We start from the raw sequence: 13,221 nt of genomic DNA, 5'->3' as shown, positions 1-13,221 counted from the left end.
ATGCTTATTGATTGAATGTTGATTGTGTTTTGCTTAAATCTGTTCTTTGTAAGAATGGAAGATTCAATGGAGGAGAATGGGGGAGGGGCTGTAGGAGAAATTCTAATACTTTTTAAAGATATAAATAAAAGTTACTAATGGGGGGAGGATAATAGGTTAATCAATAAACATTTATTAAGTGCCTATTGTGCTAAGGTAGCAGTATAACCTATTCCTTCCTCCAAAACTGGAGGTGCAGTCTCCCACAAATACAGACTTATGGGGAGGGGTACAAACAGAAAATACAATGTTAGTAAGGCCACCCATCAGATTAAAGGAAAATAATGAATGCTGGAGGGGATATCGAAAAACAGATACACTAATGCATTGTTGATGGAGCTGTGAACTGATCCAACCATTCTAGAGAATAATTTGGAACTCCACTCAAAGAGCTGTAAAACTGTGCAAACCCTTTGACCCAGTGATACTGCCACTAGGTTTGAAACACAAAGAGATCAAAGGAAAAAGAAAAGGACCCATATGTATAAAAATATCTACAGCAGCTCCTTTTGTGGTGGCAAAGAATTGGAAATGGAGGGGATGCCAATCAATTAAGGAATGGCTGAACGATGTATGACATATGATTGCTATTGAATACTATTGTGCTGTAAGAAATGATCAAGGGGATAGTTTCAGAAAAACCTGGGAAGACTTAGATGACTTTAGGTGAATGAAGCAAACAGAACTGGGAGAACATTGTACACTGTAATGGCAATATTGTAATAACAATCAGCTGTGAAAGACTTAGCCAGTCTGATCAATACAATGATCCACAATAAATCCAAAGGACTCATGATGAAAAATGCTATCCACCTCCAGAGTGGAAACTGATGAACACTGAGTCCAGATTGAAATATATTTTCGTTCACTTTTTAAACATTTTTCTTGCTCTTTTTTCACAACATGGCTATTGTTGAAACCTGTTTTGCATGACTTCATTATATATGTGTGTGTATGTATGTATGTATAGAAGAATATCATATTTCTTGCTTTCCAATGAGTGGTAGAGGGGCAGGGTGAAGACAGAAAATTGGGAACTGGAAATAAACATTTAAAAAATAAAAATAAATAAATAAATGGCAGTCAGTGATGAAAAGCTTGAAGGAATGCATGTGGCTAAGGCAATTCATGACTCCAGAACTTCAGATCCTTAGTGTTCTCTCTCCAGAGAGTGAGAGATAAGTGGCTCCACTGCTCAGCAGGGTTAGCCCACCCACAACATGCAGCATTGAAGCTGGACTGGGTGCTCCCCTGGGCTTGCTCCTTATAGGACATAGGGCTTCCATTGGAAGGACCCAGCCACGGCACTTGGCCTCTCAGCTACTTGGTGGCAGCAGTATGAATGACAGCAGTAGTAGTGACCACCACAGCCAGTGGCAATGAAAGCTGCAGATGGATGAAGTCACCTGAGGACATTGTGAACTTCTGAGAGTGTGACTCCTCTTGGCAAAGAGAAGTGTTAACTTTAGAATCTATGGCACCAATCTTCCAAGCATGACTGAGCACTACAACTTTATCAGGACTCTCGGAAGAGAGAAAAGGACTCTCATGGGCAGGAAGTGCCCCTTTACCATTCACCTTCCCTACACATTCATCTCGCTGCTACTGTACTTCATACTTGAGCCCATCCCCCTCATGGACATTCTATTTGTGAGAGAGTTCATCCCCAGGCTTTGGGAAGAATTTTTAGTATTAGTTATTATTGGTGGGGTATCAGGAGCAACAGTACTAGACCACAGCCCCTCAGAGTTACCCCTAGAACCCTGAGAGATAGTAGGAGTAAGCTACCCTCGGGAGTTTCCATCTGCCAATGCAAGTGTCCATTTGGGAAGGGTGGCCTGTGATAGGTTGGGGGGGACTCACAGAGTAAGCATGGCTTCCCACTGTCTTCCTATTACCCTGTAAAGACTCCTCAGTGAGCCCCAAGTTGAAGCAAGAAGTTGCTAGGTCTAAGAAGTCTGAAAAGATCAGTTAAAATAGCCCTTACATATTCTTTGAAAGGGTCTTCCTCATTGGTCTTCTGGGCCCCAACCAGAGACCTGCACCTTTATCCCAAGTCATCTACCTAAATAAGGGGAGTTCTTTACTATTTACAGCTGCCTGGTGTCTGTACTATATAGCCTACTAGGGGTGGCGAACCTGCAGTCTCAAGGCCACATGTGGCCCTCTAGGTCTTCAAGTGTGGCCCTTTGACTGAATCCAAACTTCACAGGACAATCCCCTTAATAAAAAGATTTGTTCTGTAAAATTGGACTCAGTCAAAAGGCAGCACCAAGGACCTAGAAGGCCACATGTGGCCTTAAGGTTGCAGGTTCTCCACCCCTGGTAAGTCCTGGCCTGGGTGGCTAGGTGGCGCCATAGTGCAGAGTACCTGGACTTAGAATGAGTACTCTTCAAATCTGGCCTCAGACACTTACTGTGTGACCCTGGGCAAGTCACTTAACCTTGCTTGCCTCCGTTTCCTCATCTGTCAAATGAACTGGAGAAGGAACAGTATGTGTGCCAAGAAAATCCCAGATGAGGTCACAAATAGACATGACAAAAATGACTGAGCAACTCCTGGCCTATCACACCTTGTCTTCATACTTCTGAATAAACGATTAGTTTTACACGTTATCCAAGTTGACAGGAGATGGCGCTAAATGGTAGCAAATGCCTTGGATTGGCCGTTAGACCCATTTCCCAACGGAAGGAAGGACGGGAAATGTAGAGGGGAACAGATGAGAAAGAAATGGAGAAAAGCGTTCAAATGGAAAACTAGAAAGGAGAAGGAGACACTTCAGTTTTATGATCTTCCCCACTTGTCAGTTCCTCCAAATTAAACAAGCTTTAAAAACACAGAGACAAGTGAATGTGGAAGCCGTCCCAAAGATACTTGAAAAAGTTTGTCCTTCCCTCCACATTCTTACTCCTTGGGAGCAGTGCCACTCCTATGATGCACAAAAATTTTGAAGAAAACTCCAGAAATGATGAGGACAAGATGCCTGAAAAAAAGGATGCCTTCGTAAAAGATCTTTCAAATAACAATTTGCAAAAATCAAGTCTAAAATCCCTGCACTGAACGTTACTTTTAGGAAGCCTCAAGAAATTATTAGAAATGCCAGAAGATGGCGCCCTAAGTGTTCCTGAAATTCAGCACTACAACGAAAAGTTTCATTTCAGTCATAGCGTCTCCCCTGGGACTCTGACTCCTTGGACGACTTCTTGTCCACCTGTCTTCTTTTCTCCTTGGCAAGGAGTTGCCTTCTTTCTCCATTATATTGCTGTATTTTAACTATCCCCAAACTCAGGAAGCTTTTCTTTGATGAGCACAATAACACAGAATTTTACAGTTTACAAAGTGTGCTGGGGGGAGCTCTTGGTCTGTCTCTCAACAGAAAAGTGATGGACTCATGGCACAGATCGAGACTTTTTTTTTAAGCATGACCAGTGCAGGAACTGTTTTGTCTGGCTATGCATATTTCTTATAAGTATTTTCTTTTTCTTTTATGGAAGGGGGAGGTTGGAGGGGGAAAAATCTATTTTTGTTCATTAAAAAATAAGACTACATTTTTTAAAGGCAATTGGGGTTAAGTAATTTGCTCAGGGTCACACAGCAAGATTACATTTTGTTGTTGTTGTTGTTGTTATTTGTTTGTTTTTGGCTAGGCAATGGGGTTAAGTGACTTGCCCAGAGTCACACAGCTAGTAAGTGTTATGTGTCTGAGGCCAGATTTAAACTCAGGTCCTCCTGAATCCAGGGCCGGTGCTCTATCCACTGAGCCACCTAGCTGCCCCAAGATTGCATTTTTAAAAGCGTCTTCATGCAAGCAATCCCATTTGATCCTCTGTATATATTAGGTAACTGAGGTGCAGAGAGTTAAATTGACTTGTCCAAGATCACACAGCTAGCTTATAAGAAAGCATGGACAAGAATCCTAGGCTCCAGGGATCTTTTTCCACTGACTATACCATGCTTGCTTTCTCTCCTTAGTGGAACAAAATGAGAAACTTTTCTTGGAAGCTTATGTGTCAAAGAACAGGAGTTTTAATTTTTTTTTAATTCCAAAATAGTTTGGTTTTGCAGCTGATCCACATGGTCATGTATAGGTATAGCCAGCTTTTGACTATCCAGGGAATGATGATGCAGCACATCTATTATCCTGGTCAGTTTGCCTCCTCAGATTGTTGGAGCCATTCCATAGCTCATTGCATTGACAACACTGAGGGTGAGCTGGAGCGAAAGGAGGACTTTAAACTGAAATGGGTGAATTTTGCTTCTCTAGCAAAAGGTTTGGCGGGGGGAGAGGTTTTCCTCTTAATATTTCCTTCTCTAGACCTCTGTTCCTTGCGAGGTTTCAATGTGAAGAATTTAGAACTTGTTCTGATCTCCAGATTTCTAGTCTCGTGGTGGATTAGACATCAACCCACATTCCTAGCACATGAGTACTTTTCTCTCCCTTCTCCGAGCTCACAAGCTCCTTTGCCCACCGCAGCAGTCTAGAGGGGTCTGGTAATTGATGCTGTTCCTTCCCCTTTATGAAGACCTAGGACCCTCTTCTCTCTGAACTTGTACTGGTTTTTATCCTCTCCCCCACCCCCATACACACACACACACACACACACACACACACACACACACACACACACACACACACACACATACTTTCTGTCTATCTCTTTCTCTTGAGAATCTACTTAGTTGCTGAGGCTGTTTCTGTCTCTGTCTCTGTTTCTCTCTGAGTCTCTCCATATCCCCCCGTTCAGGCCTCCCTGCCATCAGTCAGTGTCTTCTCCTCTGACAAAAGCCGTCCTAGATCTAGGCTCCCTGGGGAGGAGGGGGGTGGCTGGCTCTGGCAGTGAGAGACGCTGTCTCTTCATGGTGCTACAGTCCCTCCCCCACTGAGCATACAAACGGGCTTTATCCTGCAAACAAACACGCCCCTCCATCACACCCCCAGCTTAAGCAAGCACGTGGCCCTTGGCCCCCAGAGTGGGGAGATGGCCGCAGCGACAGGACCCAAAGCCAACTTCAAACATGTTATATGTGCCTCAATTTCCCTTTCTTGGTCTCAACTTTAATTTTGCCACCTGAGCTTCCAACTCTCGATCCACCTTAATCTTCAGCTCCCTTTTTGCTTTCTCTCTGTTTCTAAGCCTCGGCATATATCCTACGCTGCCATTCTATCTGCATTTTTATTGCTTCTCAGTTTGGCCAAACTCCAAACTAACCTGTAGACATCTTCCCCCAAAAAGTGTTTTGTTTTAAATATCACGTCTCTTTATCTTCTCAGGCCAGAGGAATGGCAGAGGAGTAAGATGAGGACCCAAATGCATGTCTGGAACTAGTTAGATTGAAGAAGAAAGAGGATCTTAGGTGACACCAGTTTAAGGGTAAGCTATGTGAATAGGATAGAGAAAAGAAGAACTAGCAGCTGGAATCCTGAGCCAGAGCCAGGGCTCCCTGTAACTGACTGCATATACCAAACAGGGTCCATCCTGCATGCCTAATAGGCTATTTAAGGAACTGGCTGCTGACATCCAGGGCACCCCCCCCCTTTTCCTCCTTCTCCTCCCCTCCTCACACACACTCACACCCATCCAGAGCCACCTTAAAAGCGAGAGGCAATTGTGAAGTATCTGGCCAGTAAGTGGAGTTGGGACTGGATAATGAGATAAAGACAAGAGGGCAGGGAGAGAGACAGAAAAATTTGTACAGGGGGGCCAGAAACACACACATCCATACACACATACACACACACACACACACACACACACACACACACACATGTAGAAATAGAGTCCCCTGGAAAGTCCCCAGAGAGACACAGAGAGGCACTAAAGGAAAAAATAGTTGGAAAGATAGATCTAGATCTATACAGGGCACTAATAGAATTTCCTCTGTGTATTTCTTCTCTCTCTCTCTCTCTCTCTCTCTCTCTCTCTCTTCTCTCTCTCTCTCTCTCTCTCTCTCTCATACCACAGTCTACCTGTCCCCCCACAAACTCCTGTCTAATCTTCTGTACCCCCTTCCAGGAGACCATGCTGCTATTTCTTAACCTCTTGTTAGAGCTGGTCCGGACTCTGGCTGCAGATGGGGGTATGTACATTTGTGTTTATTTGTGTCCATGTTTGTGTCCGTATGCTTGCAGGTATGCTAAGGGGGGAGGAGGGGTGAAAGGGCTAAGATGACAGTATTCTAGAAAAGAGACAAAGGAAGGGAGGAAAATCCTGACCCCTACCCAGGTTTTCTGCCCCTATTCCTGATCTTCTGCAGCTTTTCCTCCTATTTCAATGTGATTTTAGAAGGGTAGAGAGTAAACGGTCCAGCGGGGCAGGAAAGGTTAGTAATAGATTCCATCACTACTGCAGCTTCAGCCTCCCGAGCTCTCCTTATTTAAGAAGTCTTTCAATTAATAGAAACAGCTGCTTTGAAGGGGAAGGGGGGGAGTGTTAAGAAATGAATGAATAGGGATTGAGTTCTTACTGTAGCCAGAAAAAAACCAGCACCTGCCCAATTTTGTCCCTGAATCCTTGTCCCAGAGGTCTCATGCCCAGAAGCATAGTGATGCCCTTTCTTGATTCAACTATAGATAGAATCCAACAATGTATTCCCTCTGATAAGTGACCCACTAGGTTATATGGAAATAAATTGGGAAGAGGTAGACAGGGTCTCCAGTACTATCTTTCTAAGGGCAGGAAGAGTTGAGCTGGAGGAGAAAAAAAAAAGCTGGCAGATTCTTACTGGAGGCATTCTGGAACAGAGGGTCTCAACTCCTCAGAGTCCTACAAGAAAGAAAAAAGGGAAGTGTGAGGGAGTCCTTCAGAGACTGTCTTCCTGTGGCTTTCTGAAGAACACTACTGACTTTGATTCCCTGATAATATTGACTAGTCTGGCTTAGTTGCCTACCCCACTCCACCCTTCATACCTCTGGATGACCTTCTCTCTCAAACACTTTAGATTCTCTCAAACGATTCCCTTTTTTCCTCTCCTCGTCACACTAATGTGGAATCTAGGGAAATAGGAGAGGAAATGGGAGCCTGAGCTACTTTAAATTTATATCAGTCTGGAAAATGAAGAATCTAGTATCAAAGAGATTCCACAGGAATAATCTCCCCTGTAACCCCCAACATAATCTAGCTCTAGGTGAAAACTCAGAAGCCAGGCAAGGAGGGCCCCCTGTGTCTCTCTCCACTGCAAAGACAGGCTGGGTATGATCCCTTCATGTGACTCAGCTGGCAGCTCCCATCTCCACATACAATGCCACTTTCATCCTGTTCTTACCCGCCCTGGCTCCCCCTGCCCGCCCACCCTCACCCTAGACCCTGCACCAATTCCTTCTTTTCCTTTACCATCTGGAGATCTGGGAAGTGGGAGAATAGGGATTGTGGCTTTGGGATTAAGGAGTTTCCTACCGAGCTGCAGCCCAGGGACCAAAAGCAGTGCTGAGTTGAAATTCACAGATGTTGATTTGCATCTCATTAGCATTTTATTCATTTTGTGTGCCATAGCCAAGGAATCCCTTCAACCTCTGCCTTTCTACCCTAGTATCTCTGGGTGCTTTCCTGCCTCACAACCAGAAATTTCACCCCCCCCCCATGCTGGGGAAAAGAGGGTTGGACTTACTGCACATTTGTATCCAGATTAATTTTAGCCTTCAGCTTTTCCCTCTGTTTCCACCCCCATCCCAACCAACACATTCAATCCCGCAGGGGTTTTAAATAGGTCCCTCTCCCTTACCCCGACCTTTCCTTGCTAGGTTTCTGGTTTCATGACTTCCCTGGGAAAGGTTGAAGTAGAAGGGGATGAAAGAAATAGAGGACAAGGGAGGTGTGTGGAAAAAGAAAGAGAAGTGAGACAAGAAGAGGCTTGGGGTACTGATCAGGGGCATTGTCATAGCTCCAGTTCCTCTTCTTGCAGGTTCACACTGGACATATGAAGGTAAGATCACGATTCAGTTTTCCTCCTATTTCCTAACTTTGTTTCTGGTCGGGGGAGTGGGTATACCCTCCAGCCTTCAGGAGAGCCCAAATCCTCCCCCTAGCAGCAACTTTCCGTCTCTCCTCTCCTTTCCCCATCACCTTTCCTCACCTTCCAGTCTCATCTCTCTCATGATCTCCTGGTCAATTTGCCTCAAGAAAAGAGAGTTCTGGGGTCACTGGTGACTCAACTTATGAAGACGCTAATTCTTCCCCCACTAACTCAAAAACCAGAATCTTAGAGATAACCAATCAAACCTTCACCCTCTGGCTCAGCAAAAGGCTGGAAACTTGTTCTTTCAAAGAGGGATGAAATAGAGGGTACTGTGGCATCCAGTAGAGTGGGGCGGGGAGAAGTTGGCAGAAACACCCGAACTTCTAACTCCCCATTCTACCACAACCCTCAACCCAAAGCAACCCCATTCCTTAACCTGAATTGAGATAGTATGTGGAGCAATGGAGAGAAGAGGTGCCAAGGCTTGGGAGCCAGTCATCTAGTGGACCCTGCGGTGGGCGGAACCTAACTCTGGCTACTCTTTGAACTTTTCTGGTCGTTGACTCTGTCATTGACAGAAATCCAGAGCAAATGTCAAGGGCTCTGGTGAGAGGAAGAGAAGCAGGGCTAGGAAAAGGGGCCACCTGAATCTCCATTTAGTGGGGAGACATGAAAGGCTTGGTTCACCCCATCTTTCTGAGGCTTACAGTCTATTCCTCATCCTGAGCCCCATCACTCCTATCCCAATGCACCCACAGGCTTTCTTTTCCTTTTTCTTTCTGATCCCCATTACAGTTATCCTAGTCTTAGGTTATTGTTAGATCAAGAAGAGCTGCCACCATTTCAGTTTCCCAGAATTGGACCCACCACAGACTTGAAAGGAAGGAACTGGGGCATAAAGGGTAGGGGACAGTTATTTTGTCTCTCAATTCCTGCATCATACAGATTCAGTATAGGAGTGGGGAATTAAGCAGAAGGCACATTCTTCAACACATTTCCCTGGATGGGGTGTGGGGTCTGGAAACTGGAAATGGCAAGTGGGCAGAGAAAGATAGGGTAAATGTCCTTGGTAATTCTTTATTAGGCCCACATGGTCAGGACCATTGGCCAGCCACTTACCCCGAATGTGGGAGCAATGCCCAGTCTCCTATCGACATACAAACTGAAAGAGTGCCATTTGATTCAGAGCTGCCTGCCCTAAAGCCCCATGGCTATGAACAGCCCGGCACAGAGCCCCTATCTCTGCACAACAATGGACATACAGGTAAAAGACAGGACAGGGTGTCTAGGCTTTAGATCTAGTCATGGAGATTTCATAAAAAGCAGGAATCACTAAAGTGTCCAATATTCCTGGGTTCTCTGGAAGTTTCACCCTTACATTTGGGAAAATGAGGGTGGGGATCAGGACCCTGCACCTTTCAGTCAGGATGGCATCAGTCAGTCTCCAAGCAAACCCCACAAATCAGTTCGTAGTGTCAACTGCTGTCCAGATCTGGGAAGGGGGGAAATGTGCTGGAATGTGAATTAGTTAACCAGAACTAGGTGCCATAATGGGGAGGGAAAAACAGATTGGCCAAGACTTCCAGGAAATTCTGGGAATACCCAGGGATGAGAAGAATCTAGCCCAACACCAGATGTTCCCCTTATTCTCACAGTGCAACTGTCCCTGCCCCCCACTCTATATCTGGGGGGGCTCCCCCGAAATTATGTAGCAGCCCAGCTGCACCTGCACTGGGGCCGAAAAGGGCAGCCCGGGGGGTCAGAGCACCAGGTCAACAGTGAAGCTACAGCTGCAGAGGTACTGGGAGACAAGACGCATGGACTTGGGTTGCTGAAGGGACAGGGCTGGGGAGCACTGGAGGGAAACCAAAGACTGGGGATGCTGGGAAATAGGGTTGGGGAAACATTGGAGGGGGGAAGCCCGGGAACTAGGGATGCTGGGAGCTCAGGAGACAGGAACACTGCACTAGAGACATGGGGAACATCGATCGCCCTCTCCCCACAGCTCCACATCGTCCACTATGACGCTGATTCCTCTAACGACCTGAATGAAGCTGCTCAAAAGCCTCAGGGACTAGCTGTTCTGGGCATCCTCATTGAGGTCAGTGGTCCCCTAAATCCCCTTCCTGCTGCCTCCCTCGCTTTTCTCCCCTCAGTCTTAATCTTTCACTTATTTCATTTCCTATATCAGCTTGTTTCCTTCCATAGTGGGAGGTGGGCATACAGTGATCACCATTCTGTTCAAGGAAGAGACAAAAAATGAAAAGCCAACCCAGATTATCCTAGAATTATCCCTGGAATGTCCATGACCCCAGACTCCACATCCTTAAACTATCATCTCCCTATCCTAGGTAGGTGAGAACCAGAGCCCAGCTTATGAACACATCTTGAGTCACCTGGAAACAATCAGGTATAAAGGTAAGCCCCAAAGAAGTTGTAGTAGGATGGAACAAGGTTAGCTCTCAGGCAGACTTAGAATTGTAGAATTAGAGAATTTTAGATATGGAAAGGATCTTAGGAATTAGTAAAGCAACTCCTTTCTGATGCATAACATCCCCACAGGTAGGTACCTAGCTTCAAACACCTCTGGGGACAGGGAACTCATTATCAACATGAGAAAGTCATTCTAGTTTTACACAACTTTAATGTAAGTTCTTTCCTGGGTTGAGCCAAAATGTATCTTCACCTCCTCCCCCCATTTGATTCTCGTTCCTAATGGTAACAGCAGCTTGGGATGAGGGAAGACTAAGTAGGACTGAGTTGTCTCATTACTTGGAAAGCACAGAAATTCATGTTTGGTTAAGGCAGAAGAACAGTAAGAGAGATGAATTTTGGCTGGTGCTCCCCTTCTCTTCCCTTGGGGCAGCTATATAGTGAAGTGGAGTACTGGGCTTGGATGCTGGGAGACTCATCTTCCTAAATTCAAATCTGGCCTCAGATACTTACTACTTGTGTAACCCTGGGCAAGTCACTTAACCTTGTTTGCCTCAGTTCCTCATCTGTCAAATGAGCTGGAGAAAGCAATGGCAAACCACTCCAGTATCTGTGCCAAGAAAACCTCAAATGGCATCGCAAAGAGCCAACTGAAATGACTGAATAGCTCCTCTTTTACCCTCTGCCTTCCTTAGGTCAATCTACCTTGGTGCCACCCTTTGATGTGGGGGGGCTGCTTCCTCCAGAGTTGGGGGAGTACTACAGGTACAATGGTTCACTCACTACCCCTCCCTGCTACCAGAGTGTTATCTGGACTGTCTTCCACAGAAAGGCTCAGATTTCTATGGAGCAGGTGAGATGAAGATGGAAGGGGTGAAAGATTTGGAGGTGACCCTGTTCCTATCCCCCAATACCTGTCTCTTCCCACTAGTGACCCCTCAACTGTTTTCCCTTTCCCAGCCCTTTATTGTATACTCTGCCACCCTCAGCCCCTACTACTCCTTTTCCCTCAGTTGGAGAAGCTACAGGAGACTTTGTTCGCCACAGAGGAGAGCAGTCCCTCCCAGTTACTGGTCCAGAATTACAGAGCCCCTCAGCCCCTCAACCATCGACTGGTTGTTGCCTCCTTCATCCCAGGTAAGGATGCAAAGGGTAAGGAAAAGGGAAGGAGCCTGACAGGTAGGAACAGGGAAACCACTGGAGAATAAAGGTAGTTGGTGGGAAACAAGGTATACAAGCAATGGGGTATGGAAATCTATCCTGCCGTACAGGAAAACAGAAGGGAAAGGGGATAAGAGAAGGGGAGGGGGAGAGATGGAAAGGCGGACAGATTAGGGGAAGGGGTATTCAAAATGCATGTCATCTTGGGGTGGGGGAGGGAAAAGATGGGGAGAAAATTTGGAACTCAAAATCTTGTGCAAGTGAATGTTGAAAACTAAAAATAAATTAATGAAAGGTAGTTGGGGAGCTAAAGGGCTCCAAGATTGCCACTAGTTGAGACTCTAGGGTGCTGGAATTGCTCTCCTGAAAGATGAAATTGGACTGGTGAAAACAGGATCTGATCTGTCTACTCTTCCTTTGCAGAAGGAGCCTTTTATTCCACAGGTAAGGCAATCCTTACCCAGCTTCAAATGGATAGGCTCTGTGTGTGTGTGTATATATGTGCATGTACGTGTGTGTGTGTGTGTGTGCGCGCGTGTGAAGGGCCTGACCCAATTTCACATGGATAGCCCCTATGGGTATGTGTGCGTGTGCGTGCGTGTGTGTGTGTGTGTGTGTAAGGCCCAACTCAGTTCATGGTCTAACAGTTCTTTGGCTCTCTCAGGTGAAATGGTGGGTCTAGGCCTAGGAATCTTGTTCGGCTGTCTCTTCCTCTTGCTTGCGGGTTACTTCATTGTCAGGAAAATTCGGTGAGACTCTACCTTCCAAGCTCCTTAGCAGACCCTTATAACAATCCTTTTCTCTCGTGAAGTCCCAGCTGTAAGCTGTTGCCTGAAGATAGGAATAAATCCTTCGGCTCACCCCCTTTTCTCATAATTCATCTGCTTCTTCCCCAGGAGGAATCGGCTGGGGGAACAGAAGAGTGTTGTCTTCACTTCATCCCGACACGCTACCACGGATGAGTAGAGACCCTCGCAGACACCCCTTAACCATCACTTTTCAGCAAACCTGGAGGATTCAGTGCTGGGACTTGCCAGATAATAGCTGTAGCACTAAGAGTTGAATGTCCCTCCTTCCTCCTGACAGCTCCTTGGGGAGCAAGCTTGGACTCTAAGGAAAACAGCTTGGAAAGCTCTTACCACCAATGGAAAGATGAGAAAAGCTAGAGGATTTGTTTTTGTGGATAGGACAATGTTTTTCCCTGAGAAGGGAGAATTAGTTATACTCAAGAACCCCTCTTACCTTTCAATATCTTCCCTGGACAGTACAGTCCCTTGGAAAGAGGGTTGCTGTAGAATGGGTTCAAGAATCCATATTCTGAATGTTTCGGAAATAAAACATTTTTGACCACACCATAACTCTTGTCTTTGTGGCTACTGGGTTGGGTAGGGAGGAAAGAAGCCTGCCTGGCCTACAGTAAGTGCTTAATGTTTGCTGACTGACTGAAAGACAGGAATTGCACACACACAGATCTCCCCACACCATCTTCTATTTTGAGCAACCATTAAGTGACAGAGAACCCCTATGAAACCTGGGTTATACCAGATATTTGAGAATGTTGGGAGGATGGCAGGGAAGGGTAAAGGGAAAGAGGGGAAATGTTTAGAGCAAAAGTTTTTCACTTAGGGTCTGTG

General features: G+C 45.7%; 1 protein-coding gene across 2 annotated transcripts; it reads left to right on the top strand.

Annotated features, from left to right (window-relative positions):
* Nucleotides 1-5,480: 5,480 nt before the first annotated feature.
* On the top strand, nt 5,481-12,655 carry CA14 (carbonic anhydrase 14). 2 transcript variants are annotated; one of them, XM_021004383.2, is made up of 12 exons: nt 5,481-5,665; nt 6,055-6,118; nt 7,940-7,960; nt 9,078-9,257; nt 9,649-9,791; nt 9,999-10,094; nt 10,345-10,411; nt 11,122-11,279; nt 11,440-11,563; nt 12,011-12,031; nt 12,252-12,336; nt 12,484-12,655. In XM_021004383.2, exons 2-12 carry the CDS (start codon nt 6,061-6,063, stop codon nt 12,551-12,553), a joined length of 1,023 nt encoding a protein of 340 aa, XP_020860042.1. In that variant the 5' UTR covers nt 5,481-5,665; nt 6,055-6,060; the 3' UTR covers nt 12,554-12,655. The 2 variants fall into 2 exon arrangements, with proteins under 2 accessions (XP_020860042.1, XP_020860027.1); XM_021004368.2 differs by lacking the exon at nt 5,481-5,665 and having other exon boundaries at nt 5,708-6,118.
* The last annotated feature ends 566 nt before the right edge of the window (nt 12,656-13,221 follow it).

Source organism: Phascolarctos cinereus, unplaced genomic scaffold (genome assembly GCF_003287225.1).
Source record: "Phascolarctos cinereus isolate Bilbo 61053 unplaced genomic scaffold, phaCin_HiC Scaffold_5;HRSCAF=322, whole genome shotgun sequence".
Classification (NCBI taxonomy): Eukaryota; Metazoa; Chordata; class Mammalia; order Diprotodontia; family Phascolarctidae; genus Phascolarctos; species Phascolarctos cinereus.
The sequence above is the reverse complement of the archived record's forward strand: the minus strand, read 5'-3'. Positions and strand labels throughout refer to the sequence as shown.